The sequence below is a fragment of the Tachysurus vachellii genome, chromosome 5, assembly GCF_030014155.1.
Source record: "Tachysurus vachellii isolate PV-2020 chromosome 5, HZAU_Pvac_v1, whole genome shotgun sequence".
Lineage (NCBI taxonomy): Eukaryota > Metazoa > Chordata > Actinopteri > Siluriformes > Bagridae > Tachysurus > Tachysurus vachellii.
This window is the reverse complement of record NC_083464.1, coordinates 16,201,553-16,227,948: the sequence shown is the minus strand read 5'-3', so window position 1 is coordinate 16,227,948 and position 26,396 is coordinate 16,201,553. Positions and strand designations below refer to the sequence as shown.

The 26,396-nt window shown below is 37.3% G+C and overlaps 3 protein-coding genes and 1 non-coding gene across 7 annotated transcripts; 2 read left to right on the top strand and 2 right to left on the bottom strand.

The window, feature by feature from the left end:
- The first annotated feature begins 1,568 nt into the window (after positions 1 to 1,568).
- Positions 1,569 to 9,159, top strand: LOC132845767 (cytochrome P450 4A6-like). 3 transcript variants are annotated; one of them, XM_060870017.1, is made up of 13 exons: positions 1,700 to 1,812; positions 2,300 to 2,380; positions 2,718 to 2,862; positions 2,970 to 3,014; positions 3,164 to 3,291; positions 3,391 to 3,515; positions 3,600 to 3,754; positions 3,836 to 3,945; positions 5,847 to 6,037; positions 6,260 to 6,393; positions 7,026 to 7,090; positions 7,253 to 7,335; positions 7,623 to 9,159. In XM_060870017.1, exons 3-13 carry the CDS (start codon positions 2,745 to 2,747, stop codon positions 7,798 to 7,800), a joined length of 1,332 nt encoding a protein of 443 aa, XP_060726000.1. In that variant the 5' UTR covers positions 1,700 to 1,812; positions 2,300 to 2,380; positions 2,718 to 2,744; the 3' UTR covers positions 7,801 to 9,159. The 3 variants fall into 3 exon arrangements, with proteins under 3 accessions (XP_060725999.1, XP_060725998.1, XP_060726000.1); XM_060870016.1 differs by lacking the exon at positions 2,300 to 2,380 and having other exon boundaries at positions 1,569 to 1,812; positions 3,603 to 3,754; XM_060870015.1 differs by lacking the exon at positions 2,300 to 2,380 and having other exon boundaries at positions 1,569 to 1,812.
- A 91-nt stretch (positions 9,160 to 9,250) lies between these two features.
- LOC132845768 (cytochrome P450 4A7-like) lies at positions 9,251 to 18,446 on the top strand. Of its 2 annotated transcripts, none has more exons than XM_060870019.1 (12): positions 9,251 to 9,503; positions 10,234 to 10,378; positions 10,821 to 10,865; positions 12,392 to 12,519; positions 12,619 to 12,743; positions 12,828 to 12,982; positions 13,063 to 13,169; positions 13,830 to 14,020; positions 14,257 to 14,390; positions 16,209 to 16,273; positions 16,461 to 16,543; positions 17,643 to 18,446. In XM_060870019.1, exons 1-12 carry the CDS (start codon positions 9,303 to 9,305, stop codon positions 17,812 to 17,814), a joined length of 1,551 nt encoding a protein of 516 aa, XP_060726002.1. In that variant the 5' UTR covers positions 9,251 to 9,302; the 3' UTR covers positions 17,815 to 18,446. The 2 variants fall into 2 exon arrangements, with proteins under 2 accessions (XP_060726002.1, XP_060726003.1); XM_060870020.1 differs by having other exon boundaries at positions 9,252 to 9,503; positions 12,831 to 12,982.
- Positions 18,447 to 18,477: 31 nt separating this feature from the next.
- Positions 18,478 to 22,169, bottom strand: ppp1r8b (protein phosphatase 1, regulatory subunit 8b). Its single transcript, XM_060870021.1, has 7 exons — positions 22,038 to 22,169; positions 21,480 to 21,540; positions 20,436 to 20,589; positions 20,131 to 20,345; positions 19,847 to 19,991; positions 19,677 to 19,741; positions 18,478 to 19,145 (listed from the first exon to the last, which is right to left on the bottom strand). The coding sequence occupies exons 1-7, from the start codon at positions 22,088 to 22,090 to the stop codon at positions 18,810 to 18,812; spliced, it is 1,029 nt and encodes a 342-aa protein (XP_060726004.1). The 5' UTR covers positions 22,091 to 22,169; the 3' UTR covers positions 18,478 to 18,809.
- On the bottom strand, positions 21,153 to 21,314 carry LOC132846503 (small Cajal body-specific RNA 1). The gene has a single exon (XR_009648530.1). It is a non-coding gene; the product is annotated as a small Cajal body-specific RNA 1 (non-coding RNA).
- Positions 22,170 to 26,396: the final 4,227 nt, after the last annotated feature.

The following is a 26,396-nucleotide window of genomic DNA, read 5'->3' as shown; positions in this document are numbered from 1 at the left end:
ACAGGCAGTAAGGTCAGGGCAGGCGGCAAACAATCAGAAATATCGAGAGGCAAAAACAGAACAGAAAACCAAAGAATCGAACACGGGAAACGCTCAGAATCACTGTACAAAGACAAGTCGAGACCTCGCACAGGTAAGCAGTTCTGGCGTGAATATATGTGAATGGGGAATGAGAAACAGCTGGTGCGGCAATCAGGAAGAACGGTGGCTGAAGGGAAGTGTAGTCCGGAAGCGCGCTAGTACTCCGGGGACGCGTCTCTATGGCGACGCTCGTCCGGCGGCTCGTTACACATGACAGCCATCTGGTGACTGAAGTCCAGCGATCTAATCATTATTTTTATTTCCAGAGCCATGCCTTCCTGAAAGTCTTTTGTGCCATTCATAGGAAATAGAAGTTTGCCATGGCTTACTTCTTCTTTAGGGGTTCACTGAATCAGTCTGGGGCATAGGGAATCGAAGCAAGTGTAATATTGAATGTTGCAGGTGTCACAGGAGGCTCTGGGGCCAAGTCCATCTCTGGAGTAAGGTTTGGAGGGATTCTACCTAGCATTGTGCCCAATGCCTCATGGCAAGTTGGTAAAAGATCTCCATATAGCCCATGGGTAAAATTTGCGTCCACTATGTCCTCAATTAATTAACAACCCTGAATAAGCTAAAACACCAAACTTTAATGTTGCCAGCATTGAGGCAATTTTAATGCCTTTGAACCTCACTCTCACTCACTCATTTTCTACCGCTTATCCAAACTACCTCGGGTCACGGGGAGCCTGTGCCTATCTCAGGTGTCATCGGGCATCAAGGCAGGATACATCCTGGACGGAGTGCCAACCCATCGCAGGGCACACACACACACACACACACTCGTTCACTCACGCAATCACACACTAGGGACAATTTTCCAGAGATGCCAATCAATCTACCATGCATGTCTTTGGACCGGGGGAGGAAACCAGAGTACCCGGAGGAAACCCCTGAGGCACGGGGAGAACATGCAAACCATTACTCATTCACTTACTCAGCTACTTTATTATTACTCATTTCAGTTTTCAGTTCCTTTATATTCATGCTAGGGCCAAAAAAATCATCAAAGCCAAGACATGTTCAAGAGCTCCTTGAGTATACTTATCAACTTAGCATAAGCATACCTTGTAGATTTTTTAAATCCTCATATTCTTTCTTGTAACATTGCAGCTCAGCTGGGCTCTAAGAAATCAAACAAGCCATAGACAGTGGACTATGCTGGGCAATTGGTTGGGAAACTGAAACATCTCTTCAGTACTGCATGATTAATTGATTTGTTGTAATCATGTTGCAGTTCAAGCAAGTGTATATTATATGTTTAGTCTCAGCATGGCTCTGTGATTTCATGGTGGCTTGGATTTGGTTTTGTGATCTCTAGTTTCTTTCTCCAAAGACATTGTCTGTAGTTTGAGTGTGTGCGCAATTGGATGTCCTCGACTTTGTGCCCTAAGTCCCCTGAGATAAGCTCCAAGGGCAGAGGGCACGCTGTAGTTTTCGCTAATCGACCCCTCTCTGTTTGCATGTGTGTGTGTGTTTGTTCTGCTCTCACTCACATTAACAGCAACAACTGAGGGTTGGTAGGCTATATATATGGAGCTCTATAACTATTTCGTGAAACTAACACCATTTAACTTGGAAGTGTTTCACTTCCATAAGGTCTTGCTAGCCTTTTGTATAATCTACATTTCAGCTGTTCTGATTAAATGGTCAATTAAGAGAAAATGGTGGATGCGTGCCTTAGAGCAGTTTCCTGGGCCTCCTGGTCACTGGCTTCTTGGACACGTTACTCAGGTAGGAGTGAGTATAAAATGCTTAAATACAAACTGAAATGTTTTGCTTTGCTGGCTAAAAAGCTGACTGTTTGGTATACACAATGCAACCGTTAATAACAATTTGTCGAAATTCAAACCTGTATGTGAGAATATAGCCATGGAGTAAATTTATGTTTAGCTTTATATAATATACAATAGTATTTCACAGATACTAACTACACCTGAATGGTTTGCAAACAGAAAAGCCACACAGTGGGCTATAACAGAGCTTAATCCCTTACCTGCTTTCTCTTAGAGTAACTCTAAGCAACAAATTCAATGATTTGTCTGTTCAGTTTATTAAGTTTAAAACTTTTTGATGATAAATTAAATGTTATTTTTAAACATGCCATACTACATCCTTATGAATTAAATAAATAAATAAATTGTGAATTGCATTGCATAATTCTTTTTTTTAATCTCAAGTCAAGTCAAGAAGCTTTTATTGTCATTTCAACCATATATAGCTGTTGCAGTGCATAGTGAAATGAGACAACGTTTCTCCAGGATCAGGGTGCTACATAAAACAGAGACAGGGATAAGGACATGTAAGTAGTCTTTGCCACATAAAGTGCAACTGTGCATCCTGGTGCAAACAGTTCAGGACAAGACAAACAAGACAGACAAGACACTGCAGGACAAAAGACAGTGCAGACACAAAGTTACAAGACAATACAAAAAGTACAAAAAATGCAATACACAAAAGACACTAAACAGTAACAGAAACAGTGCCGACCGACCAGTGTATTTGCACTTTGCACTTTGCATTTTGACACACTTTGCATTTAATCCACAATTAAATTATTAAGATTGTCAGAAGATGTAGACTATGTACTTCAATTTTTTTATCATGGATGTTTGTTTAAGTTTGATCATGTTTTGCAGTTCAAGGAAGACGGAACAGATTTAGAGATGATACCCAAATGGGGAGAACAATATCCCTATGCTTTCCCAATACAGTTTAGCCCAGATAGTTTATTTCTGTTTGTCCATCATCCATCTTATGTCAAGCCCATACTGGCAACAACAGGTGAGCATGTTGTTTTTTGTTTAACTAAATCAGACTATAGCCCATATGATTTGTCAAATTAGACATCATGTTCTAGAGCCCTTCTGTTTTGCGTTCTTGTTTTACAGGACCAAAGGATGACTTTGGATATAGATTTGTCCTCCCTTGGATAGGTAATGTTGTGCAGGACAAAGTGTACAAAGTGTGCAGGACAAAGTGTACATGTACAAAGTACACTAATTACACAGAATAGAAATAGAATAGAAATATTAGATGAAATTAAGTGTGAAAACAATTTACTTTTTTAACGCTTTCTCTTCAGGAGAAGGTTTACTTGTTACGGCTGGACAGAAATGGTTTCGTCACAGACGACTCCTCACACCAGGCTTCCATTATGATATCTTGAAGCCTTATGTGAAATTAATGGGAGATTCAGCACAAGTTATGCTGGTGAGTTTAACTTAGATTTTTTTAGCTATAGGTTAATTTTTTTTAACCTGCTTGATTTGTGCAACCAGTGTGTTTTTTAATCATCACTCTTTCCCAAAGGACAAGTGGGAAGTGTATGCAAGAACAGAACAGACCTTTGAACTTTTTCAGCATGTTAGTCTGATGACATTGGACAGCATAATGAAGTGTGCATTTAGCTGCCAAAGCAACTGTCAGACAGAGAGGTGGGTTAAATACAGGAAACATGGCTGAACCTAATTAATATGAATATATGTCAAGTAGTAATAATCACACCACTCTCATTTCAGCAGGTCCAACCCATACATAAAGGCAGTGTATGAACTGTGCAACCTGGTGAACCTACGATTTCGTGTCTTTCCATATCACAATAATATCATCTTTCACATGAGTCCACATGGCTACAGATTCAGAAAAGCATGCAAAATTGCACACACCCATACAGGTATATGTGAATGCAATTGTTCAGACTGTTGGAGGCCTTTATCTATGTAGCCTATTAATATCTGGTCTTTTAACTTTACAGCGGAAGTCATAAGGCAGAGAAGAGAAATTTTAAATAATAATAAGAAGAACCAGGATGATGCCCAGGGAAAGAGATATTTAGACTTTCTGGATATCCTTCTATGTGCTCGTGTATGTCATCACCACTACCTTTTGGTTTCTGTTTTTTCATCACTGATAAATAAGCCATAATATGTGCTTATTTATATATAAATTCTTTATAGCGCATACACTGAATGCAGGCTACATTGCAGGCAGGGAATGTAGCTGAGCAGGGTGACTTTGTGTTATGTTTCCTGCCATGCCACAATTCAATTCAATTCAATTTATTTGCATAGCGCTTTTAACATTTTCCATTGTCTCAAAGCAGCTTTACAGAAGTATGGAAACAGAAGAGAGAGAAAAGGAAATACATATATAATAATAATAATAATAAGAAGAAGAAGAAGAAATAAGAATAAAAAAATAGTGAATATATACAATTAAAGTTTAAAATGAATTTTAAAAAGATAAACTTTAAAATACTATATATCTATCCCTATCCCTAATGAGCAAGCCGGAGTCGACGGCGGCAAGGAAAAACTCCCTAAGATGATATGAGGAAGAAATATTGAGAGGAACCAGGCTCAGAAGGGAACCCATCCTTATTTGGGTGACACTCTACAGTAGATAGTGTAAATGAAAATAATGTCCTTCCTACAACAGTTTATAATAGTGCAACTGAGAGGAACCATTGGGACATCGAAAACTCTGAGCTCAGCACAGACTTGATTGCTGATAAAGATCAGACCATACAGATGCCTGACACAACATTGGTTCAAAAGAAGGCATGACAGTCTCCGGGCGGATTCATCCACAACAATCCCATGAGACACTGGCTGACCATGCAGATCAATCTCCGGCAAGGTGACAACCGGGCGGCGAGACTCTAGCCAGCAGTAGAACATCAGGATTGACGAAGTCGGTCTGTAAGAAGAGACGATCGGGCCAAGAACTCGGAACACTGGGAGCTCCGGAGTGGCATATATAGCTCAACAAAAAGAAAGAAAATTGTTAGGCATGACTGTGATTAGGTTATGGACAATGTAAATTATGTGCAATTACAAATAAAGTGCTTTACAGTTGGACCAAGGCTCTGGGATTCCCAAACCTGCAACTCTGACTGTATATCACAAGTACTACAATTCTCGTGCCTGATATCTTTGGGGATATAGCACCTAGCTGCACATTTACAAGACCTGTCTGAGGACTTAAATGATGAAATGGTCATGAGACTTTAATGAACTAGGCTTGCCAATAGACCCACCTCCAACTATATTGGATAGACAACATGCCCCAAGATAATTGGGATATTCCAACAGCTTACTAGCTTATTTACTAGCTTATTCTGGAAAGCCTTCTGCCATTTCTTTGGGGCCACAATCGGAAGCCAGTGGCCAAACTGAAGGATTTATCCAAATCCTGGATAAATCCTTCAGTTTGGCCACTGGCTTCCGATTGTGGCCACCAAGAAATGGCAGAACTTCAACTTATCAGACATTTTCAATCAGTATAAACAAATTACTTATTTTATTGCCACAGGTTTTTTAGGTGAAATGTTTTTACCTCTGTTTGATAAAGGGAGACTTTACAGGACCCTCTTTAGTCAAATTATTTTAATCAAAATTTTATTTCAGAGATCCAAAATGGGTTTGATATCAACAGTTATATGGCTAGTTTACTAGTATCCTAGTATATAAATACTGTAAATATTCCTTTTCTGATAAGTATGAATTCTCATATTTGTGGTTAATGATTATAGGTTGTTTTATTTATGTGACTTATCATAATTGTATTAAAACATGTATTTTATGTAAAGCACTTTGAATTTTTTAAACCGTTATAAAGTGTAAAAACCTATTCTTCTTCTTCTTCTTTTATAATCTATTATTTTGTAATCTATTATTATTATTATTATTATTATTATTATTATTATTATTATTATTATTATTATTACATAGTAGAGAGTGTTGCTGTTTTTCCCACATGTGTAGGATGAGCAGCATCAGGGCTTGTCAGATGAAGCCATCCAAGCCGAGGTGGACACTTTTATGTTTGAGGGACACGACACTACTGCCAGTGGCATCTCGTGGATCTTCTACAGCATGGCCTGCAATCCTGAACATCAGCAGAAGTGCAGAGAGGAGATCCAACAAGTGTTGATGGGAAAGGACACTATTGAATGGTAGAGTTATTTTACTGATAAAAGCTATGTATATTAGACAGTGGAAATGTTTATACTTATATATCAGCTGTTAATAGTTCATAGTTACCTCTTACTGAATTTATCAGTTTAGCACACTGATTCTTTTCTGTTTTTTTTTTTTCTTTTCTTTTCTTTTCTTTGTTTTTTCTCTTTTTCATCTGGATGTTTATTTGAGTCTTTAATCAACGGTGTGTATTTTAGGGAGGACCTCAGTAAAATACCATACACTACAATGTGCATTAAGGAATCCCTGCGCATGTATCCTCCTGTTCCGGGAATGGGACGAAAGTTGAGCAAACCTATTACTTTTTTTGATGGAAGAACAGTTCCTGCAGGTATGTTGTGGCCTATTGTACACATTTTAATAGATTAAAATGAGTTTGCAAGTGGTTATATGCTATAATCTAAAATCATATAATGATATACAAATAATATACAATTATAGATATAATCTTCTGCATTTTAACCATCATATTTTGCACTTGTTATTGGTGCCTGATTGATGTAAAAAGTAATCTGGTGAAACATTAACCAAGTTGTTTGTTCTTTTGAGAATGATTCAGTCATAAAGGTAAATTCCTTTAGAAAATACTAGCTGACCAAACAAGTCAAGTCAAGTCAAGTCACTTTTATTGTCACATCACCACAGCATTGGTGCCTTGGTGAGTGAAATTCTTGGGAGCATACTCCAGAAATTGCTGAAATAATTAGCATACAGATAATGAAATTAACTGGTGAAAATGTGCAACATGCTCATACATATAGTCAGTACACCCAGTGTACTATTAGACATACTTACAGTAGCACTACACATTATATGCAATATGTACTTGTAAGGATACAGAAATGTCATGGATGTGCATCGGATGGTATCCAGTGGTAACAGATAGATTATTGTATTAAATGCAGTGTGTAGATATAGTCCAGTGTTGAAACATGACATTTAGCTGTTTAATCTTTTCCATAGGTTGTGTTATTGGAATCAGTATTTATGGAGTTCATCACAACCCTACAGTTTGGGAGAATCCAAAGGTAAAAATCACAGCCTGACTTTTACAGAATCTGCCTCTGTACAAAAAGGGTGTTAGAAAGTGCTCTAGCCTTTATGATAAACATTCACAGATAAAATTATTTCCAACATATACTATTTCAGTCTTCCTACATTAAGGGAGTAAAATTTTTGTGTTTGTGCAGGTGTTTGATCCACTGAGATTTCTGCCAGAAAACACTGCTAAGAGATCATCCCATGCCTTTGTGCCTTTCTCAGCTGGACCAAGGTGTGCATCTAAAGAAGTTTTTATTGATATCTTGTAGAAGACACTCACTTCAAGACACAAACATCACTAATGTTTCAATTTTAACAGTTTGAATTTTTAAGTGAAAAATATTATTTAAATATTGTTTAAGATGAAACTGTCAGCCTAATATATTAGCCATGAGTTCACAAGTCAAGGGTGGCTAGTCAATTTAAGAGTATCCTTATGCAGCTTCATACATACTTGTCCATATCAGTAAACTTTATTTCCATTATGTTTATGATGTTATCTTTATCTATTCAATGTAGAAACTGCATTGGCCAGAACTTTGCTTTGAATGAGCTGAAAGTGGTCGTGGCTATGACACTGAAGAAGTATGTTCTCATCAAAGATCCAGACCATACTCCTAAGATGGTCCCTCGACTAGTGCTCAGATCTCTCAATGGTATACACCTCAAGATCAAATTAGTGGAAAATGAACTCTAAGAAGATATAAATAGTACATAATACAAATCTTATTTGTATTGAACTGATTCATGAATTTAATTCCATGATGAAAGTGTACGTAAATACCTTATTATACAAATCGCAATATTAATAAGTAGTAATATTAAGCAATATTAATGATTCTGATGACTCCATTTTAACGTAATAGCCTGTTTAATAAGAAAATGTATAAAAACCATTGTTAATAATCCTCACCTAATTTTGAAAGCTCTTCTCTTCATTTTCAGTGTTTGTATTGCAATGTTCAATACACGGATGTAAAATATACAACATATTTTGTTTTATGCTCAACATAAAAGAAAAAATCAGGAGAAAAGATACAATAATATCTTGGTATAGATTTATATACTGTTTTTGGTATAAAAGCAAAAATAATTACTAGAAAATAATAAACATGAAACGGCAAGGCTCAAAAAATATTTCGCCATGTTTAGCAGGAAGGAACGTAAATCTCTTAACCTATAATTCATTGTCTAGTATGGTCCAGCTGCCAGACAGTGACTAAAGTCAAGCACTAAGGCCAGCCATGTCATTCATGTGCTAAATGAGTTTAAGTTTCCATAGTAACACAAAGGGGCCCTTTTTTTTTAAATACAACCACGATGAGCAGAAAAGCATCTTGGAAAACACAACACGTCAGGTGGATGGGCTACAACAGAAGATGAACAGGTTCCACACTTGTCATCCAATAACAAGAAGCTGAGTTTTTCCTAAATAAAACTAATATAAATATTCAAGGGAAAGTTACGCTTAACTGGGTTGAAATTTCTGCATTTGTTGTGTGAATGTTAAACTCTATACAGATCAGATCATTTAAGGAGGCAAAAAGAAAACAGGAAAAGAATTCTGTTGATGGTTCATGAGTCATTTGAAATGAGTAAATTGAAATTTGAACAAAATAATATTTAAAAAAAAATACAAAAAAATTCAAGTAGCAGTCTTAAGTGGGTTAAAATGAAGTTGTATGTTGTATTATTGACATTAGACCCAAGGTCACTAATTGTCTGTCACAAACCAAGGTTTACTTTGCAATCATATACTGCCAATTAGGTAGTGCAAAGGTGTAGTTAAAATGACCTAGCTATGTTTAGTTGTCTTTCTTCCAAAGACAACTCTGAGCTCTCTCTCTCTCTCTCTCTCTCTCTCTCTCTCTCTCTCTCTCTCTCTTTTTTTGCTGCTGTTTTGTAAATGCTGGATAGCATAATATAATTCTCATCTTTCTCCAAACTTTTTTGCTTATTGTTCCTGTGTTGCTAGAGAAATGGTTCATCATGGCATATTTGTATCGTTGCCTTGTACTTGTACATGTGTAATGACAATAAAGTTGAATCTAATCTAGTCTCTCTCTCTCTCTCTCTCTCTCTCTCTCTCTCTCTCACTCACTCACTCTCTCTCCCCGCCCTCTGTGCGCGTGTGTACGCGCGCGCTCAGCACTCACTCACAAACAACAGCAGGGTGTCGGTGGACCAAAGGAGCTAAACATGGAGCTCTATGACTATTTCTCGAAACTAGCAACGTTTAACTTGGAAGTTTTTCGCTTGTCTCATGTCTTCGCAGTCGTGTGCATTACCTACATTTCAGCGGTTCTGATTAAATGGTCGATTAAGAGAAAACGGTGGATGCGTGATTTAGAGCAGTTTCCTGGACCTCCTGGTCACTGGCTACTCGGGCACGTTACACAGGTAGGAGAATAAAACTAGGAGTGTAAATAAAACGATTAAAATCAAACTAAAATGTTTCGTTAAAGGTTTAATGCCAGTTTGGCATATTGATTGCATAAACATAAAACTATTAATAATAAAATAAATTAAAAGATGCGCCTGAGATATAATCTAAGACTACAATATATGTTTCTATTATATAATAGTATATAACAGATTTTTTGTGTTTTCGGATTTGTTCATTTGTTTTGCACTTCCCGGCCACCGTAATGGGTTGCACACAGTGGGTTATAACTTTGTATTACAGAACCTCACCTCAGCTATTTCTCTTGTCCAGGAACTCAGAGCAACAAATCTCTCCCTTTGTCTATTCAGTTTATTAAGTTATAGCTAGCAATGAACCTAAATGATTGTTTCACAAAAACACATTGTGTAATAAACTGAAAAGCACTGTTCATTGACATTGTTTAACCTGCCATACTACTGCCTTATGAATATACTAGAAAGCTATGCAACATAAGTTGCAGTGCATACATTCTTATAAAAATAAATCTGTGCATTAGACTATTTTGGCTGTATCTTAAAAAAAAAAAACATTTAAGGTGCTATGTACAAAATGTTGCTTTTCATAGAAAGTATAGCCCCTGACTTCCCTAAACCCTTTGTACAGTGTATCAGAGGATGTCTATACAATTTGCTTCAAATGTTTTGTCACTGATATCTGTTTAAAATTGATCATGTTGTTTTGCAGTTTCAGCAAGATGGAACAGATTTGGACAAGTTACCAAAATGGGGAGAACAATATCCCTACGCTTTCCCAATGCAGTTTAGCCCAGATAGTTTATATCTTTTTGTCCATCACCCAGCTTATGTCAAGCCCATTCTGGCAACAACAGGTGAAAATCTTTTTTGTGTATAATTACAACAAACTAAATAATATTTATTACACAAAACTTTATTTCAACTAATCTGACTGGACAAGGGGTATAAAATAGCAGAATATTTTATAGTATAAAGATGTACAATATAAAGATATTTTGCTGTTTATGACACCCCACTTATCTAAAATTCCAGTTCTAGCAATAGTTCGTGACGTTAAAACCATTGAGACACTTGCTACAGGCTTTAACTCAGTTTGTGTGTTGGCACACATAATGCTATTAAATGTTGGCATAGCTGTAATTAACTGCAGTTGAATTACAGGCATGCTCATATTCAGTATAACAGCATTATAACAGCACTCATGCTTGTGCGGTAATGCTATTTAAATTTTTGTCTATGGTCCTATAATTGACTTCATGTGTTCACAGACATCTTATATGCTTTCTTTTTTCACAGGACCGAAGGACAATGTTTCATATAGATTTCTCATCCCTTGGATAGGTAATGTACACAAGATTCACAATTATAGCTACAAACTAAATGAATATTACTAGGTAGTTCACTACTAGTAGTGAGAAGTAGGTAGCATCATGGACAGAAACACAGTGAGATGGACACATAGACAAATGGATGGACCAAGGGTAAAAACTGTAGATACAGAAAAGTTCCTTGAGTTCCTGAACACAAACATGTAAGTAACCCATGAACAAACAGGACAGAGCTTATTTAAGAAAAACAATGACAACAATTACTCTTCACCATCCTGCCATCTGGAAAAAGGTCCTCAAAACCAGTCTGTGTAACAGCTTCTTTCCCCAATCCATCAGACTTCTCAATACCAAGAACTAGACACACATACAAACTCTTAGTCGGTATACATCTGTTTTACATCACCAGTGCTGCCAAAACTGTTTATGTTTTATGTACATTACACTCTAATTCTATTTAATGCAATTCTGTTTTTGTGCATCAAGCTTAAATGTTGCTACCAACTTTCTGAAGAGACTGCACACTTGTCTGCACTATTTTTTTGGATTTGTGATGTATTGTATTGTTTGTACTGTCTCTTGTCATGCACTGTTTGCACAAGGTTGCACACTATGCACTTTATATGACTAATCTACCTCACTATTTAGTCCTTAGCTCTGTGTTGTTTTATGTAGCTTGGTGTTTTTATGTAGCACCATGGACCTGGAGGAACATTGTTTCATTTTACTATGTACTGTGTAAGCTATACATTAATCCCTCGACTATTCGCGGTTCAAGTTTCGCGGTTCAATTTTCGCAGCCTCAGTGCATCGGTGATTTTTTTTTAAAGATTATTCATCGAAAAACAAAAACAACAACGGTTTCCCAGGATGCCAGACAAAGAGAGAAACTCTCTCAGAGGATTTTTACATACCCACGGGCACTCAGACAAGGCACGTGATTGGCTCCCGGCGCGAGATCTGAGCTGATTGGCTGCGCATCATCGCATCCTCGCATCCTCTCCCAGCTTCTTCCCTTGTTGTACTGTATCTCGCCACTCTCGTTCACGCTGTCAACTATGTCTCGCGTATTGTTTTTTCGTTAAGACCTTACAATGCCTCCTATGCAAAAGATTCCACTAGTGAGCCCAAGAGGAAGAGGAAGATTATGACCATAATTGAAAAGGTCAAACTAAGGTTTTATAATTAAATAGATTTAAGTAAAGTATATATAAAAAGTATAAATATACATATTTTAAACATTCTGGTACCCACACACATATACGGAAATTCCTAGGGGGGCACTCCTACTTCGTGGGATTTCACCTATCGCGAGGGGTTCCGGTCCCCATTAACCGCGATAAACGAGGGATCACTGTGTATACAGTATGGTCAAAATGAAAGTACAGGCTTCTTCACTTGACTTGACCACTCGTTCTTGAGATATTGTGACAGAGAACCTAAAAGTATAATGCCTGCACATCATAAACACAAAATATTATAACTAAGCAATTATGAAAAGTGGTATCTGTATTTCTGACAGCTATTCTGTCTCTTCAGGAGAAGGTTTACTTGTTACTGCAGGACAGAAATGGTTTCGTCACAGACGACTCCTCACACCAGGCTTCCATTATGATATCTTGAAACCTTACGTGAAAATAATGGCAGATTCAGCACAAGTTATGCTGGTGAGTTTAACTTAGATTTTTTTAGCTATAGGTTAATTTTTTTTAACCTGCTTGATTTGTGCAACCAGTCTGTTTTTTAATCATCACTCTTTCCCAAAGGACAAGTGGGAAGTGTATGCAAGAACAGAACAGACCTTTGAACTTTTTCAGCATGTTAGTCTGATGACATTGGACAGCATAATGAAGTGTGCATTTAGCTGCCAAAGCAACTGTCAGACAGAGAGGTGGGTTAAATACAGGAAACATGGCTGAACATAATTAATATGAATATATGTCAAGTAGTAATAATCACACCACTCTTCTTTCAGCAGGTCCAACCCATACATAAAGGCAGTGTATGAACTGTGCAACCTGGTGAACCTACGATTTCGTGTCTTTCCATATCACAATGATATCATCTTTCACATGAGTCCACATGGCTACAGATTCAGAAAAGCATGCAAAATTGCACACACTCATACAGGTATATGTGATTGCAATTGTTCAGATTTTGGATGCAGCTATCTGTGTTAACTATTAATATCTGACCTTTTAACCATACAGCGGAAGTCATAAGACAGAGAAGAGAAATTTTAAATAAGAAAAAGAAGCAGGATGAAGCTCAGGAGAGGAGATATTTAGACTTTCTGGATATCCTTCTATGTGCTCGTGTATGTTATTCCACTTCTTCTTTCTTTTTATCATCACAGGTAAGTATGCAATAGTATGTGCTACAAAAGTTAATGGGCTACATTCACTGTAAAGAAAAGGGTTCATGTTCTGGGACTGGTAATGTGACACTCAAATTTGTTCTCGCTGACATACACTTCTATAAATATTCTCCAGTGGTTTGAATGGAAATTTGTTGCATTTGTAGCTTGAGCTTAAGAGTTTTTAGGCAGGGTACAGGTTTAGGTTGATTACTCATTAAATAATATTTTAAATTTTACTCTCAGTGTCAGTGGTGTACAGTTCCATTGATTTAAATAACAAAAATACTGTATTACATGTAAAAGTAGTACTGTCTGTGTGTTTGACCATTTAAATGAAGTTTAGATAACTGGTGATATAGTATGCATGTCTTTTGTTGAAAATCATACTCAACTATAAGCATTATATCTTAAGCACAGTTTTCATAATTTGTAGCACTTAATATATCATTTCTACTCTTTTACATATAAAGCAGTAAGATGTTATCAAAATATAACATGAAAATATACTGCTACTAATACCACTACTACTAATAATAATAACAATATAATATAATAAGAAAATAAAAACAGACAAAATGTCTGGAGACAAATTGTTTTTTTTTTTATTATTATTTATAGGATGAGCAGCAGCAGGGCTTGTCAGATGAAGCCATCCAAGCCGAGGTGGACACTTTTATGTTTGAGGGACACGACACTACTGCCAGTGGCATCTCATGGATTTTCTACAGCATGGCCTGCAATCCTGAACATCAGCAGAAGTGCAGAGAGGAGATTCAGCAAGTGCTGATGGGAAAGGACACTATTGAATGGTACATTGATATCATAATAATTAAGATGTTAGTAAGACATTCAATTATTATAAGCAAATAATATTTGTATTTATATTGATAGATTATATGTTCCTATTGCCATCTTCAGCAATCCAAGACATTGTGTTTCATTTTTACTGCTGGCATTTCTGTTTTTTTTTAAAAAACATTTTTAAAAAAATGTTTTATTTTTATTTCACATTTTATTTGTGTCTCTAATTGACTGTGTATTTTAGGGAGGACCTCAGTAAAATACCATACACCACAATGTGCATTAAGGAATCTCTGCGCATGTATCCTCCTGTTCCGGGAATGGGACGAAAGTTGGCCCAGCCAATTACTTTTTTTGATGGAAGAACAGTTCCTGCAGGTATGTTGTGGCCTATTGTACACATTTTAATAGATTAAAATGAGTTTGCAAGTGGTTATATGCTATAATCTCCAATCATATAATGATATACAAATAATATACAATTATAGATATAATCTTCTGCATTTTAACCATCATATTTTGCACTTGTTATTGGTGCCTGATTGATGTAAAAAGTAATCTGGTGAAACATTAACCAAGTTGTTTGTTCCTGCAGGTAGTTTTTTCTATTGTTCATTCATTCATTCATCTTCTACCGCTTATCCGAACTACCTCGGGTCACAGGGAGCCTGTGCCTCAGGCGTCATCGGGCATCAAGGCAGGATACACCCTGGACGGAGTGCCAACCCATCAAACCTTTTACATCAAAACTTCAAACCCCAGATCACCAGATTGGGTTCAGCCAAAAACAGGAATATGAGGCTATAGTGGGCATGCAAACTGTCTTTAAACATTTAGTTTATGTGTGCAAATAGTAGCTTTGGATTCTTGTTCTTGGCTGTCAGGAGTAGAACCTCATGTGGTCTTCTGCTCTTTTAGCTCATTCATGTCAATGTTAGGTTTTTTCTGAGATGCTTTTCTTCTCACCACAAATGTAAAGAGTGCTTGGTTGAGTTAATATTAATTTCCTGTCAGCTCAGACCAGTCTACACATTGTCCTCTAATCTCTCTCAACAAAGTGTTTCAGCTCTTCTACACCGAGGATATTCTTTTTGTTTTCACACCATTCTGTCTAAACATTAGAGACTGTGGTGTGTAGAAATTGGTAGCTGCACTCTTCGCACTGCACCAAGCTCTTCATAATCTACTAGCACTGCTTGACTGGTCCCACCAGCTCTCAGGGTAAGAGGTAGGTATACATTAAGACTCTTTTCTGTTCTGGCATCAAGATGGTGGAATTAACCTCTCCTAGATGTCTGAACAGCTGAGTCAATGGCTATTTTCAAACGATGGGTGAAGACCCACTTCTTCCTTAAATACTAAATCTAGCCCTTATTTTCGGTTTGTTTTATTTATTTGTTTAAAAATGTGCTATATTTCCTCCTAACAGAGTATTTGGCTGGTGGTATCCAATGTCTTTAACCTAGTAAACCAGTGTTGATGTATTCATTCAACTTTTGTATGTCGCTTTGTATAAGGATGCCTGCTAAATGCCATTAATGTAACAATCAGTGCATATTTTCTAAAAAAAATATATAATTTTATTTAAGTAGACAATGTTGTAGTTGCGGGGGGCACGGTGGCTTAGTGGTTAGCACGTTCGCCTCACACCTCCAGGGTCAGGGTTCGATTCCCGCCTACACCTTTTGTGTGTGGAGTTTGCATGTTCTCCCCGTGCCTTGGGGGTTTCCTCCGGGTACTCCGGTTTCCTCCCCCGGTCCAAAGACATGCATGGTAGGTTGATTGGCATCTCTGGAAAATTGTCCCTAGTGTGTGATTGTGTGAGTGAATGTGTGTGTGTGTGTCCTGCGATGGGTTGGCACTCCGTCAAGGGAGTATCCTGCCTTGATGCCCGATGACGCCTGAGATAAGCACAGGCTCCCCGTGACCCGAGGTAGTTCGAATAAGCGGTAGAAGATGAATGAATGAATGAATGTTGTAGTTGCACTTCTGCAGAGTAGCTATCATAATTTTCACTTGTCTCTCAATATCACTTTATATGACCTTATCTTAGAGATAATCTGGTGAAACCTTAACCAAGTTATTTGTTGTACTGTGACCTACTGCATACACAAAGAACATAGCATAAAAATCACTTATTGTTATCTTAGAGAATATACTAGCTAAACCAAAAAAAATGTTGTTTTTTTTCTTTAGGTCAGCTCATTGGAATAAGTATTTATGGGATTCATCACAACCCTACAGTCTGGGAGAATCCAAAGGTATAAACTTCTGCAGAATCTGCTGCTACATAAGCACTTTTATTAGTTATTTTTTGCACATCTGTAAATCTAAATAATCAGGCTATTTAATTACTTCTTACTATATGATACTATACTATATTTTCTGCACATAAAGGGTAAAGTGTAGTTGTATTATTGTGTTAAGGGTCTTGTGCTGTTTTTTCAGGTTTTTGATCCACTGAGATTTCTGCCAGAAAACACTGCTAAGCGATCACCCCATGCCTTTGTTCCTTTCTCGGCTGGACCAAGGTTTGTATCCACACAATATTTTTGTAATCCTTCTGTTACAGAAGGAGGTACAATTGGTTTATCTTTATCCACAGAAATGTAATTATTTATTTAAATTAAGACTTGCGGGTTTCTGTGGCGATCCAGTTAAGTTTGCATTTAGACTAATTGGCTAACTGGCAAAGTTAAATAAACCTAACCCTGAAGTTAACCCTTTAGTATTTGTAACAATAGCTTCACTGTTTGTGGAGAGCTGTTGAGCTTAGAGTGTATATCATAAGAGCAGAAAGCAGAACGATTATTGTCAGATTGTAAAGTTGATTTGTCCTGGCTTCTTGGGCAGCACATTCATAATTTGCCATGATGAAGCCTTTGTGAGTGGTACATATTTGCATGTGGTTGGTGATGCTGAGAACATCAGCAAGCATAAAGCCAACCAAGCAGCTGGAAAATGGTCATCGCATTTCATGGTATGCTGGCTATTAAAGAGGCACACAAGGACAATAAAGTATACATTGTAGTTATTCATCACTTGGAATGATGTTTTTGAATCTCATTTTAATCTACTGCTAGGATTACATCTAGTTGTGTAGGTGATATATAATTTCTAAATTAACCTTCAACCTCTTTCATTTTTTAAATTTTTTTGATTGTCTTTTACTAAGTGTCTATCTAAAATTTGTTTAAAAAATATATAGTTACTTAGTTAAAAGGAATGTTCTATAAGACATCTCATAGCAAATTTTAGTGGAGTAGGAGTTAATCATAAAAAAATGAAACATAATTTTGAAATATAAAGGCAAGACATGATAATACTAGTATTGACCTGTAGCAATAGTAATGATAATAATAATGTAATCCAAAACATTTACCTACATTTTATAAACTATTTTCTCATTAAGAACAGATTTATTGCCACGTCATCAGTCATCACTTGTTCATTCATTAATTACATTCATTCATTCATTCATTCATTCATTCATCTTCTACCGCTTATCCGAACTACCTCGGAGCCTGTGCCTATCCCAGGCGTCATTGGGCATCAAGGCAGGATTCACCCTGGACAGAGTGCCAACCCATCGCAGGGCTAATTACATTTATTTTATGATATTATTTGCAGGAACTGCATTGGCCAGAACTTTGCTTTGAATGAGCTGAAAGTGGTCGTGGCTATGACGCTGAAGAAGTATGTTCTCATCAAAGATCCAGACCATACTCCTAAGATGGTCCCTCGACTAGTGCTCAAATCTCTCAATGGGATACACCTCAAGATCAAATTAGTGGAAAAGTGAGAAGATACTAATTTCAATTGACATTCATGAATTTAATTATATAATTGAATCTTTCTTTATATCTATTCTTAATACTATGTTCATGAAGTCATCAAATATTCTGAAAACCTGGCAATACTCCTGAGCTACTTATCACACCAGTTTTAGTAAACTGCATACAAAATGATTGTTCTACAAATTCTAACACTTTCAAATGCACTAGTCATGTATTTTAATGTTTGGTGTACAGCCACGGTACTTAGATCCTAATTTGTTCTTTATACTTTGTGTCAACTGTATTAACAGTATTCTGCAACTGCATTCTCTTGTTTTGTTTTCTGAACGTCTTATACTTCACTTAATTAATGTGTTACTCTGAACATAGCTTGATAAAACAGCACCATTGGGCTATTAATTAAGATTGTCATTTTTTGAGATGTTTTTCAGAATATGTTTAGCTAAACATATGGTTTCACTTATTAGAAACCATTGGTATTTTTAATAGTTGGACGTAAAGTGAGCAACATGGTTTGGTTTATGCTGCACAGCAGAAAAATCAAGAACACAAGATAAAAATAATTTTAAGGTTTACTGACAGTTTTTGAGATACAAAAGCAAAAATATACCCGAAAACATTACATATGTAAAACAAAGGATCTCTCGGCAAGGTTATTTAAAAAAAAAAAAAAAAAGTGTTTTCACATGTTCAGCAGGAGGGGGCCTTTTTGTAAAGCTCTTAAGATCCATAATGCATTGTTTCATATGGTCCGGCTGCCATCTAGTGACTAACGTTGAACATCAGAGTTTTGAGGAATTGCTTCCTAGGACATGCGTTGAATAACCATTTCATATCACAGACGTTCCAATTGTTTTTACTTTCTAGAGCTTTGCTTCAACGGAATGTCTCCTAAGCCACTTATATAAAGAGGGAAATACAAGTAAAAATTACAATCTATCCATAAAAACATGAGTAGCTCCACTGTCAAGAGACGGTCATTGTCCAGGTTAACCAGCAGCTAGAGAAGTAAAGATGGAGTGGGTTTTTTGCCAGGCCATGCCTCCTTGGCGTACTTCTTCTTGCGGGGTTCGCTGAGCCCCTCTGGAGCATAGGGGCCTGTGACAGGAGTAGGATTGAGAATAATAGGTGGCAGAGGAGGATCTGGGTCCAAATCCACCTCTGGAGCAGGGTTGGGTAGAGGAAGTCCACCCAGCATGGTGCCCCCCGCAGCATGAGCCTCGTGGCCGGCAGGTGGGAGATCTCCATACAGCCCGCCTTTCATGGGGAAACTGTGTGCATGATGTGTGACACTGTCCTTAATCCCTAAAGCATAGCCACTCTCCATTTTTTTCTTCTGTTAATGTAACAAGAAAGGGAAAATATTTATAAATATGGAATGAGTTTCTTTTATTATTAACATATACCACAATACTATTATGCTTTCTGAACTATGTTCTTTCCAGCTTCTCATTAACATGACAATATGTAAGGTTTTTGTCCCTTTTTTTTATTTCATGGCCAAGTCCCACCCATCATTTTCAACCACCCATCCAGGTCACCTCTTAACCCCCTATTCTTCGAAGTCACATGCTTGAGGTCATATACACCCATGACCGGCATCATGCTCACTCATTTCAATGTGATTAACAAATTGCGAGATGGTATGCTACCCCTCCCTTAGTTAAAAAGTGATAAATTGTAAACACTGTCAAATTTCTCTGGTGTAAAAAGAATAAAACATCTCAGGTCATGCTGTGACAGAAAACTTCAGGTTGGTAACAATAATAGCCCTTCACATCAGGCAGCACACCTCGTACTGGTTTAGATTTTTATGTTGTATTCCTGACACATCAATTAAAAAGCCATGCAAAATTCAATATTTTACCTTTAAAGGAACAACAGCAGTCTGCACCATGTTTCGGAAGCGTCCAACAGAGGGGTCAACATCCTCTGTGTTTAAAAATAAATGGAAAAATAAGGAGCTGTTAATCACTTATATTTTAATTAAACAAATAACAGTAATAATAGGAAGATTTAAGGGAAAATTATACTTGCCTGGATTGATAATCTCCTCATCTTCATTGAAGCTCACTCTTGAACTTTTCCTTCTCCTCTTGGGCCTCTGAATATCCAGATTGCCCTCCTCTATGGTAAGAGTGGAGATGCGCTTGTTGTGTGCAGTGTTGAACTCGGTCAAGTTCTTTCATGATCCATGGCAGTACAGAAGAGATGCAAACAAGAAAGAGATTGCGAATGATTAGACTATAATAAAACATTTTGAAAACAAACTATTAACCATGCTTCCAAATAAGGTGAAAAGGCTACTTCGGTATACACACCTCCAGCTCAGTCTCCTCCTCAGGAAGACCCAGCAGTCCTTTCAGTTCCTCATCATCTCCCACTTTGTCTCCTGCACTCACATTAGCCTGGCTTTGAGGTTTCTCCCGGATGATGTAGACACGTGTGGAGGCACCAAAAGACATAGTAGAGTCGATAGGAACCTGCTGAGGCTTATGGGGCTCAAGGCGAATGTGTCCAAGAAATGTGCCATGTGCTGTTGTGTGTGTAGAGAGAAAAGAAGTATTATAAGTAAAAGTATAATAGTATTTTATGCCAGAGACTACTGAAGCCTGTCAAGACTTACTGCTGTTAAGGTCAATGAGAAAAAGCCTCTTTAGGTGTTTGTGGTAGACAAGTGCAGCATGTACACGAGAACATGACTGATGATCAATGGTGAAGTCACAAATGTCTGGGTTTCTTCCAAACAAATAGAACTTTTTTTCATCGATGATCAATTTCTGCAAAGACACCAAATCTGTTGGTAACATGTTGTCAAGGATTCAATTTGTGACAAATTAATAAGTTTCATATAACACAAATTGAAATAGCAAATGACATGACTATCATCCAATAATGACATCCCCTGCAATAGAGCTGAATCTCTGCAACCTTCTGTTTATATTACCAACATGGTACTTTTTACATCAGTACATCCCTAAACATGACAATGATATTAAACCAATGGTTTACCAACCTTTTAATTCAGTGTTAAGCAAATTTCAGACGCCTTTTAATACAATTCCAAATATTCAAATATCAAGTGTACAAAAGTATTTAGGAGTCACAAATCTTTTACTACTGAATTTTCCAACATGACATTATTTGTAGTACTTCAACTGTTGAGGTTTGAATTAAACACGTTCAATATAATTCAAATGGGCTAATAACTATAAACACTCAACATTAAATAAGATGATGGCGCTGTGGTTTTCAGAACTTAAATTAAATAAATAAATACTATTTAAAGGGCACTGATTTAAATCGATTAAAAATAAATAAAAAAATAAAAGAAATTTGCATTTGTGTTACCCTGAGTAATAACAGCTGAGGTTGTGACTTTCCTCTCAGTGCTTAAATCTCAGGGCTCATGGTTTTATAGCACCATTCTGAACCCAAAAGCCACTGAAGTGCACCAGTAGAAAAGCAACTGGGCAGCAGACAGTCAGGTCAGTATCTAGTGCATGCGCATATATATATATATATATATATATATATATATATATATATATATATATATACACATATATATATACACATATATATCAGTTTTATCGTATAAAGAAACACTTTCATAAAAATGAATGTAGGAACAAATTAAATAATCATTAAGATGAATAGGTTTGCCCACCTCTATCAGTTTGTCTCCTTTTACCACGTCCAAATGCAGCCCTGGAGGTGGTTTACCTGCCCTATACACATAAACATTGTTGTTTGTCTGTGTTGTTGTAATAGTATATATACAAAGTTACAGGCAATAGTGATATACTTTAATTAAATAAAATCAATCGTTTGTTTTACTGATCCAGATTTATGATATTTTTAAATCATGTTAAAAACCATCTTAACAATTGGAAGTCGAATAGAGAGCAAAATAAGCAGTTAACTAGCGATACAGCTGAATCTACTGCTAATTAAACTTAATTATGTTTGTAAATCTCATGCATTGTTATTAAACATGCATAACCATTTGTCCCGAGGCTTCTTTCAACGAATGCCGTTAAATTTACCTACAGACATAAACATCTCTTTAGCTAGCTAGGCTAACCTTTACTAGCATTATGCTAGCTAGATATGCAGACTGCCTCGGAAGCTAACATGCTAAATTAACTTCTTTTTGTTTTTCAAGACTAAAGTAAATAAATATCGATACTCTCCGGGTACCATATGAAAAACAATTACTCCTTACCACGAGGGACAATCAAAATTAGGAATTTCTGCTGGTATGTTTTTTGCCATCATTCATTCCTAAAGCTGCATGGCACTATGGGTAGACTCGCCTACTTTTCCTTCTTCTTCAGTCCAGGCGTATTGTTAAATTATACGACTATAGCGCCCCTGGCGTGTTGGGCATTTTGCTTGTAAGGAAAATAAATACCTAAAAAGAATATAATTACTACTGACTATATGCATGTGGACAGTGGAGCAAGACCCCCTTATTTTATGTCTTCTGTTGCAACAAAGTTAGAGACACATGGTTGTTACAAATAATTTCAATTTATACAACTGAGGGTTCAGGGCCTTGCTCAGGGGCCCAGCGGAGGCAGCTTAGCGGACCTGGGATTCAACCTCATGACCTTCTGTTTGGTAGCCCAACACCTTAACCACTAGGATACCACATGCCTTCACTGGAGATATGGTTATTATACAGAGATATTTAAAGTTTATATCATTTTATGTTTTACTGTTTATATCAAGAAATAAATTACAAAATGTTGCTTACCTTTTAGAGTTGTTTGTTACTTTGGTTTTAATTATGCTGAAATTTAGAAAATATGTTTTATATGAATTCATTTTTTTAAAGATTTTCTAAACCCTGTTATTGGTTATTGTTGTAAGAAATAAATTGTTGACAATTACTTGGTCAACATTTTACAGTTTTTCTCGATTGCTTAAACAAATTTGCCCACTCTGACATCACATATTCAAAACAGTTAACACACAGGATAACACTGAAGCTCAATGACCAAAATGACTCATTTTGTTAGCAAAATGCTCTAACACTCACAAGACATTAAAAACCTGCAACATAAGCAAATATTTCCATCAAACACCACAACTTGTGCTCAAATGAATTTATTCTTTCAATCAATCATTACACAATGGACAGCAAAATACAAAATGCAGCAATCAATATGAAATGATACTTTACAAACTCTAATGGATACTGGGAAAAAAAGCTACCAAAGGAAACTTATGGGTGGAAATACCTTTAAAAAAAAAGATACATACATATAATATATATATTATTACAAAAGACGGACGAATAGATGCTGAGTTACAGAGGAGAATGGCCAAGGCTAGTGCATCCTTTGGCAGGCTGCGCCAGAGACTCTGGAATAACCACCATGTGTCCAGGAAAGTGAAAGGCAAGATCTACAGAGCAGTAGTGATATCTACGCTCTTGTATGGAGCCGAATCCTGGACAGTGTACAGACGCCATGTGAAGAAGCTTCATGCCTTCATGATGCGGCATCTTCGGTCCATCTTGAAGAAAACGTGGAAGGACAAGGTGACCAACAAGGAAATATTGGATAAAACAGGACTGCCATCCATGGAAGACCTCCTGATCAGAAAGAATCTTCGGTGGACTGGACACCTTATGAGGATGCCACCCAACAGACTTCCTAAACAGATCCTGTTCTCACAGCTACCTGTTGGCCAAAGGAAGAGAGGTAGACCTCGACTGCGGTATAAGGATACCATCAAGAGAAACCTGAAGCAGAGAAACATCAAGTTGGAATCCTGGGCTAAGCTGTCAAAACAGCGAAGCGAATGGAGAACAGCGGTAGCATAGAAAAGAAATGAAAACAGACATTGTCGCTTCGCGACCGTCAGCATAGTAGTAGTAGTATGTATGTATCTTACATACATATGTATGTATCTTACATACATATCTATATATCTATATATATATATATATATATATATATATATATATGTATATATATATATATATATATATATATGTATGTATTTTCCCTTGCAATGCACCGAGGGAAATACCTCGTTGCATGGCGTATCCATCCCTGGCAGTCCTCTGCACCTCTGCACCTATTGCCAGGCAACCGGCATTCATTGCCTCCAGGAGGGGCATCTGCTCATATGGCTGGTGATCATACACCTTCCACCTCCAAGCAGAGAAGAACTCCTCGATTGGGTTCACAAAAGGCGAGTCTGCAGTCTGATTGCATTGTTTGCCACTGCCATATCTACAATGGCAGACTCCTGTTCAATACTAAATATCTTTCCTCTGCCACCAGTGTGTGGTAATGTGTGGATTCTATAAAGTAAAAGCAAAAAGCTTGTCAAAATTGACATTACTGTATGACAGTTAAATAAATGTGATTGATAAAGCATCTGCATTACTGTAGACACAGTTTGTTCTGCTAACAGCTCATTCCAGAAAAGCCTGACAATAGATGCCACAGTGCTCCCACTCAGAATGGGCTGGACCCTTTGTCCAGCCTTTCTAAAGGACAAGCCATGATTGATGACATGGTCAATAATTATTGCTCGAATTTCATTTGAAACTTGAGCTCGATTTTGTCCTCTTGCTGCTGCAGTTCCTCCACCACACATACAAACTCCTCTTACTTGGGCCCCTCTGCCATGACCTCTTACTCTCCTTCCGTGCCTACGGCCTCTTTGATCCATGCTTGCAAATAGCAACACAGAGGTGGCATCTTTTATAGATGGATGAGGACTGATTGCTGATTGAAGAGTTGTGCAAATGAGTTTCACACAGGTGCATAGAGATTTATAATTATGCAAGTAGTTTCTATCAGAATAGATTTTTTTCTTTTGTTCAACACAGTGAATCCAATAGAGTTTGGTGTCTTTCAATGAGATCTGTGGTAACTGTTTTGACAAAGGGTGTGAAAAATGTGTGAAAAAAATGAAAAAGTGTTAAAACATTTGCAAGAGTAGACTTCTGCTGTGCTAATAATGTGATGAAGATCAAGTGGATCCCAGTTTCATTTAGTGTGTCTTAGCAAATGAGAAAAACTGTAATATGCAGCAAATTGTACTTAGCCTACTGTGTAATAGTAGAATATGGTGATGATGAATTTGGAGAACAACATTTGACTGTTGGTGGCATGAACAAGTATGCTACACTCTCTCTCTCTCTCACTCATTTTCTACCTCTTTATCCGAACTACCTCGGGTCACGGGGAGCCTGTGCCTATCTCAGGCGTCATTGGGCATCAAGGCAGGATACACCCTGGAACGGAGTGCCAACCCATCGCAGGGCACACACACACACACATTCACTCACGCAATCACACACTACGGACAATTTTCCAGAGATGCCAATCAACCTACCATGCATGTCTTTGGACCGGGGGAGGAAACCGGAGTACCCGGAGGAAACCCCCGAGGCACGGGGAGAACATGCAAACTCCACACACACAAGGTGGTGGTGGGAATCGAACCACGACCCTGGAGGTGTGAGGCGAACGTGCTAACCACTAAGCCACCGTGCCCCCAAGTATGCTACAAATAAGCCATATTTCTTTATAATATAATCAAAAAATCTATTTCAAATTCTTCCTTCACATGAAGATAGTCTAAAGTCTATTTCAGTAATTGCAAAACCTGTCCCAGTCGATCTGTGTGTGTGTGTGTGTGTGTGTGTGTGTGTGTGTGTGTGTGTGTGTGTTTGCTTGCGTGTGTGGAGAGAGAGAGAGAGAGAGAGAGAGAGAGAGAGAGAGAGATCTATCTACTAGGAATTTTATAATCCAAAATAAACCCAACTAGGCAAATAATTAACAGCATGCACTGAGATGCACTTGGGCATGATAAGAGCAGTATCGTGTGTGAGTGAGTGAGTGACTGTGTGTGTGTGTTTGTGAGAGAGAGAGAGGAAGAGAGATCTGTCTACTAGGAAGTAAACCAAAATAAACCCAACAGGTCAAGTAATTAACATCATGCACTGTGGTGCACTTAGGCATGATAAGAGCAATATTGTTTGTGGTTGTTTCTATTCATATTCAGTCACAAGATCATAATCATTCACAAGCGCATTAAAAATTTTGAAGGCCTGTAGTGCAGCCAGTGTTTGGAAGAACACTGAACACTTGAGGTTAGAGCTGTGTGCAGGCCAGTCGGGGATTTCCACACTTTGGTAAACTATATCTTTACTTCATTCAGTATGCACACCTCCAGCTCAGTTTCCTTAGTATCTCATATACACAGACCTTTTCCTACACATCACTGTTACCAGTGTGGAAGCATAAGCATAGCATTTTTTTAATGGATCAATGTCAGCAAATACAGGTTGCCATCAGTACACCATCCCTAAATAATGTTCTTTCAGAAAGAACAAGTTTTTTTTTCTGTTTGCTGGGAAAAAGAACTACAGTTTTTCTCAATCGATTTGGTACATTTCTCCAAACTCAGGTAACAGCTCTCAAAACAGTTAACACAGCAAACTAAACACACTCTTATGCTGGCGAAACCGTTAAGTATTCACTGCACAATGAAACACAGCATTTTATTCTAGTAATGCATTTATTAAAATTCAATATTAACATCAAAACTAAAA

Bases quoted from the DNA above. Each gene is read 5' to 3' on its own strand.
- LOC132845768 (XM_060870019.1), top strand. From the start codon at position 9,303: ATGGAGCTCTATGACTATTTCTCGAAACTAGCAACGTTTAACTTGGAA. The intron at 12,520-12,618 runs GTGAGTTTAACT...TCTTTCCCAAAG, and splicing joins ATTCAGCACAAGTTATGCTG to GACAAGTGGGAAGTGTATGC. The intron at 13,170-13,829 runs GTATGTTATTCC...TATTATTTATAG, and splicing joins ATATCCTTCTATGTGCTCGT to GATGAGCAGCAGCAGGGCTT.
- LOC132845767 (XM_060870015.1), top strand. From the start codon at position 1,612: ATGGAGCTCTATAACTATTTCGTGAAACTAACACCATTTAACTTGGAA. The intron at 3,292-3,390 runs GTGAGTTTAACT...TCTTTCCCAAAG, and splicing joins ATTCAGCACAAGTTATGCTG to GACAAGTGGGAAGTGTATGC. The intron at 3,946-5,846 runs GTATGTCATCAC...CCACATGTGTAG, and splicing joins ATATCCTTCTATGTGCTCGT to GATGAGCAGCATCAGGGCTT.
- ppp1r8b (XM_060870021.1), bottom strand. From the start codon at position 22,090: ATGATGGCAAAAAACATACCAGCAGAAATTCCTAATTTTGATTGTCCC. The intron at 20,590-21,479 runs GTGGGCAAACCT...GTGTCTTTGCAG, and splicing joins AAGGAGACAAACTGATAGAG to AAATTGATCATCGATGAAAA. The intron at 19,146-19,676 runs GTAAAATATTGA...TTACATTAACAG, and splicing joins CTGCTGTTGTTCCTTTAAAG to AAGAAAAAAATGGAGAGTGG.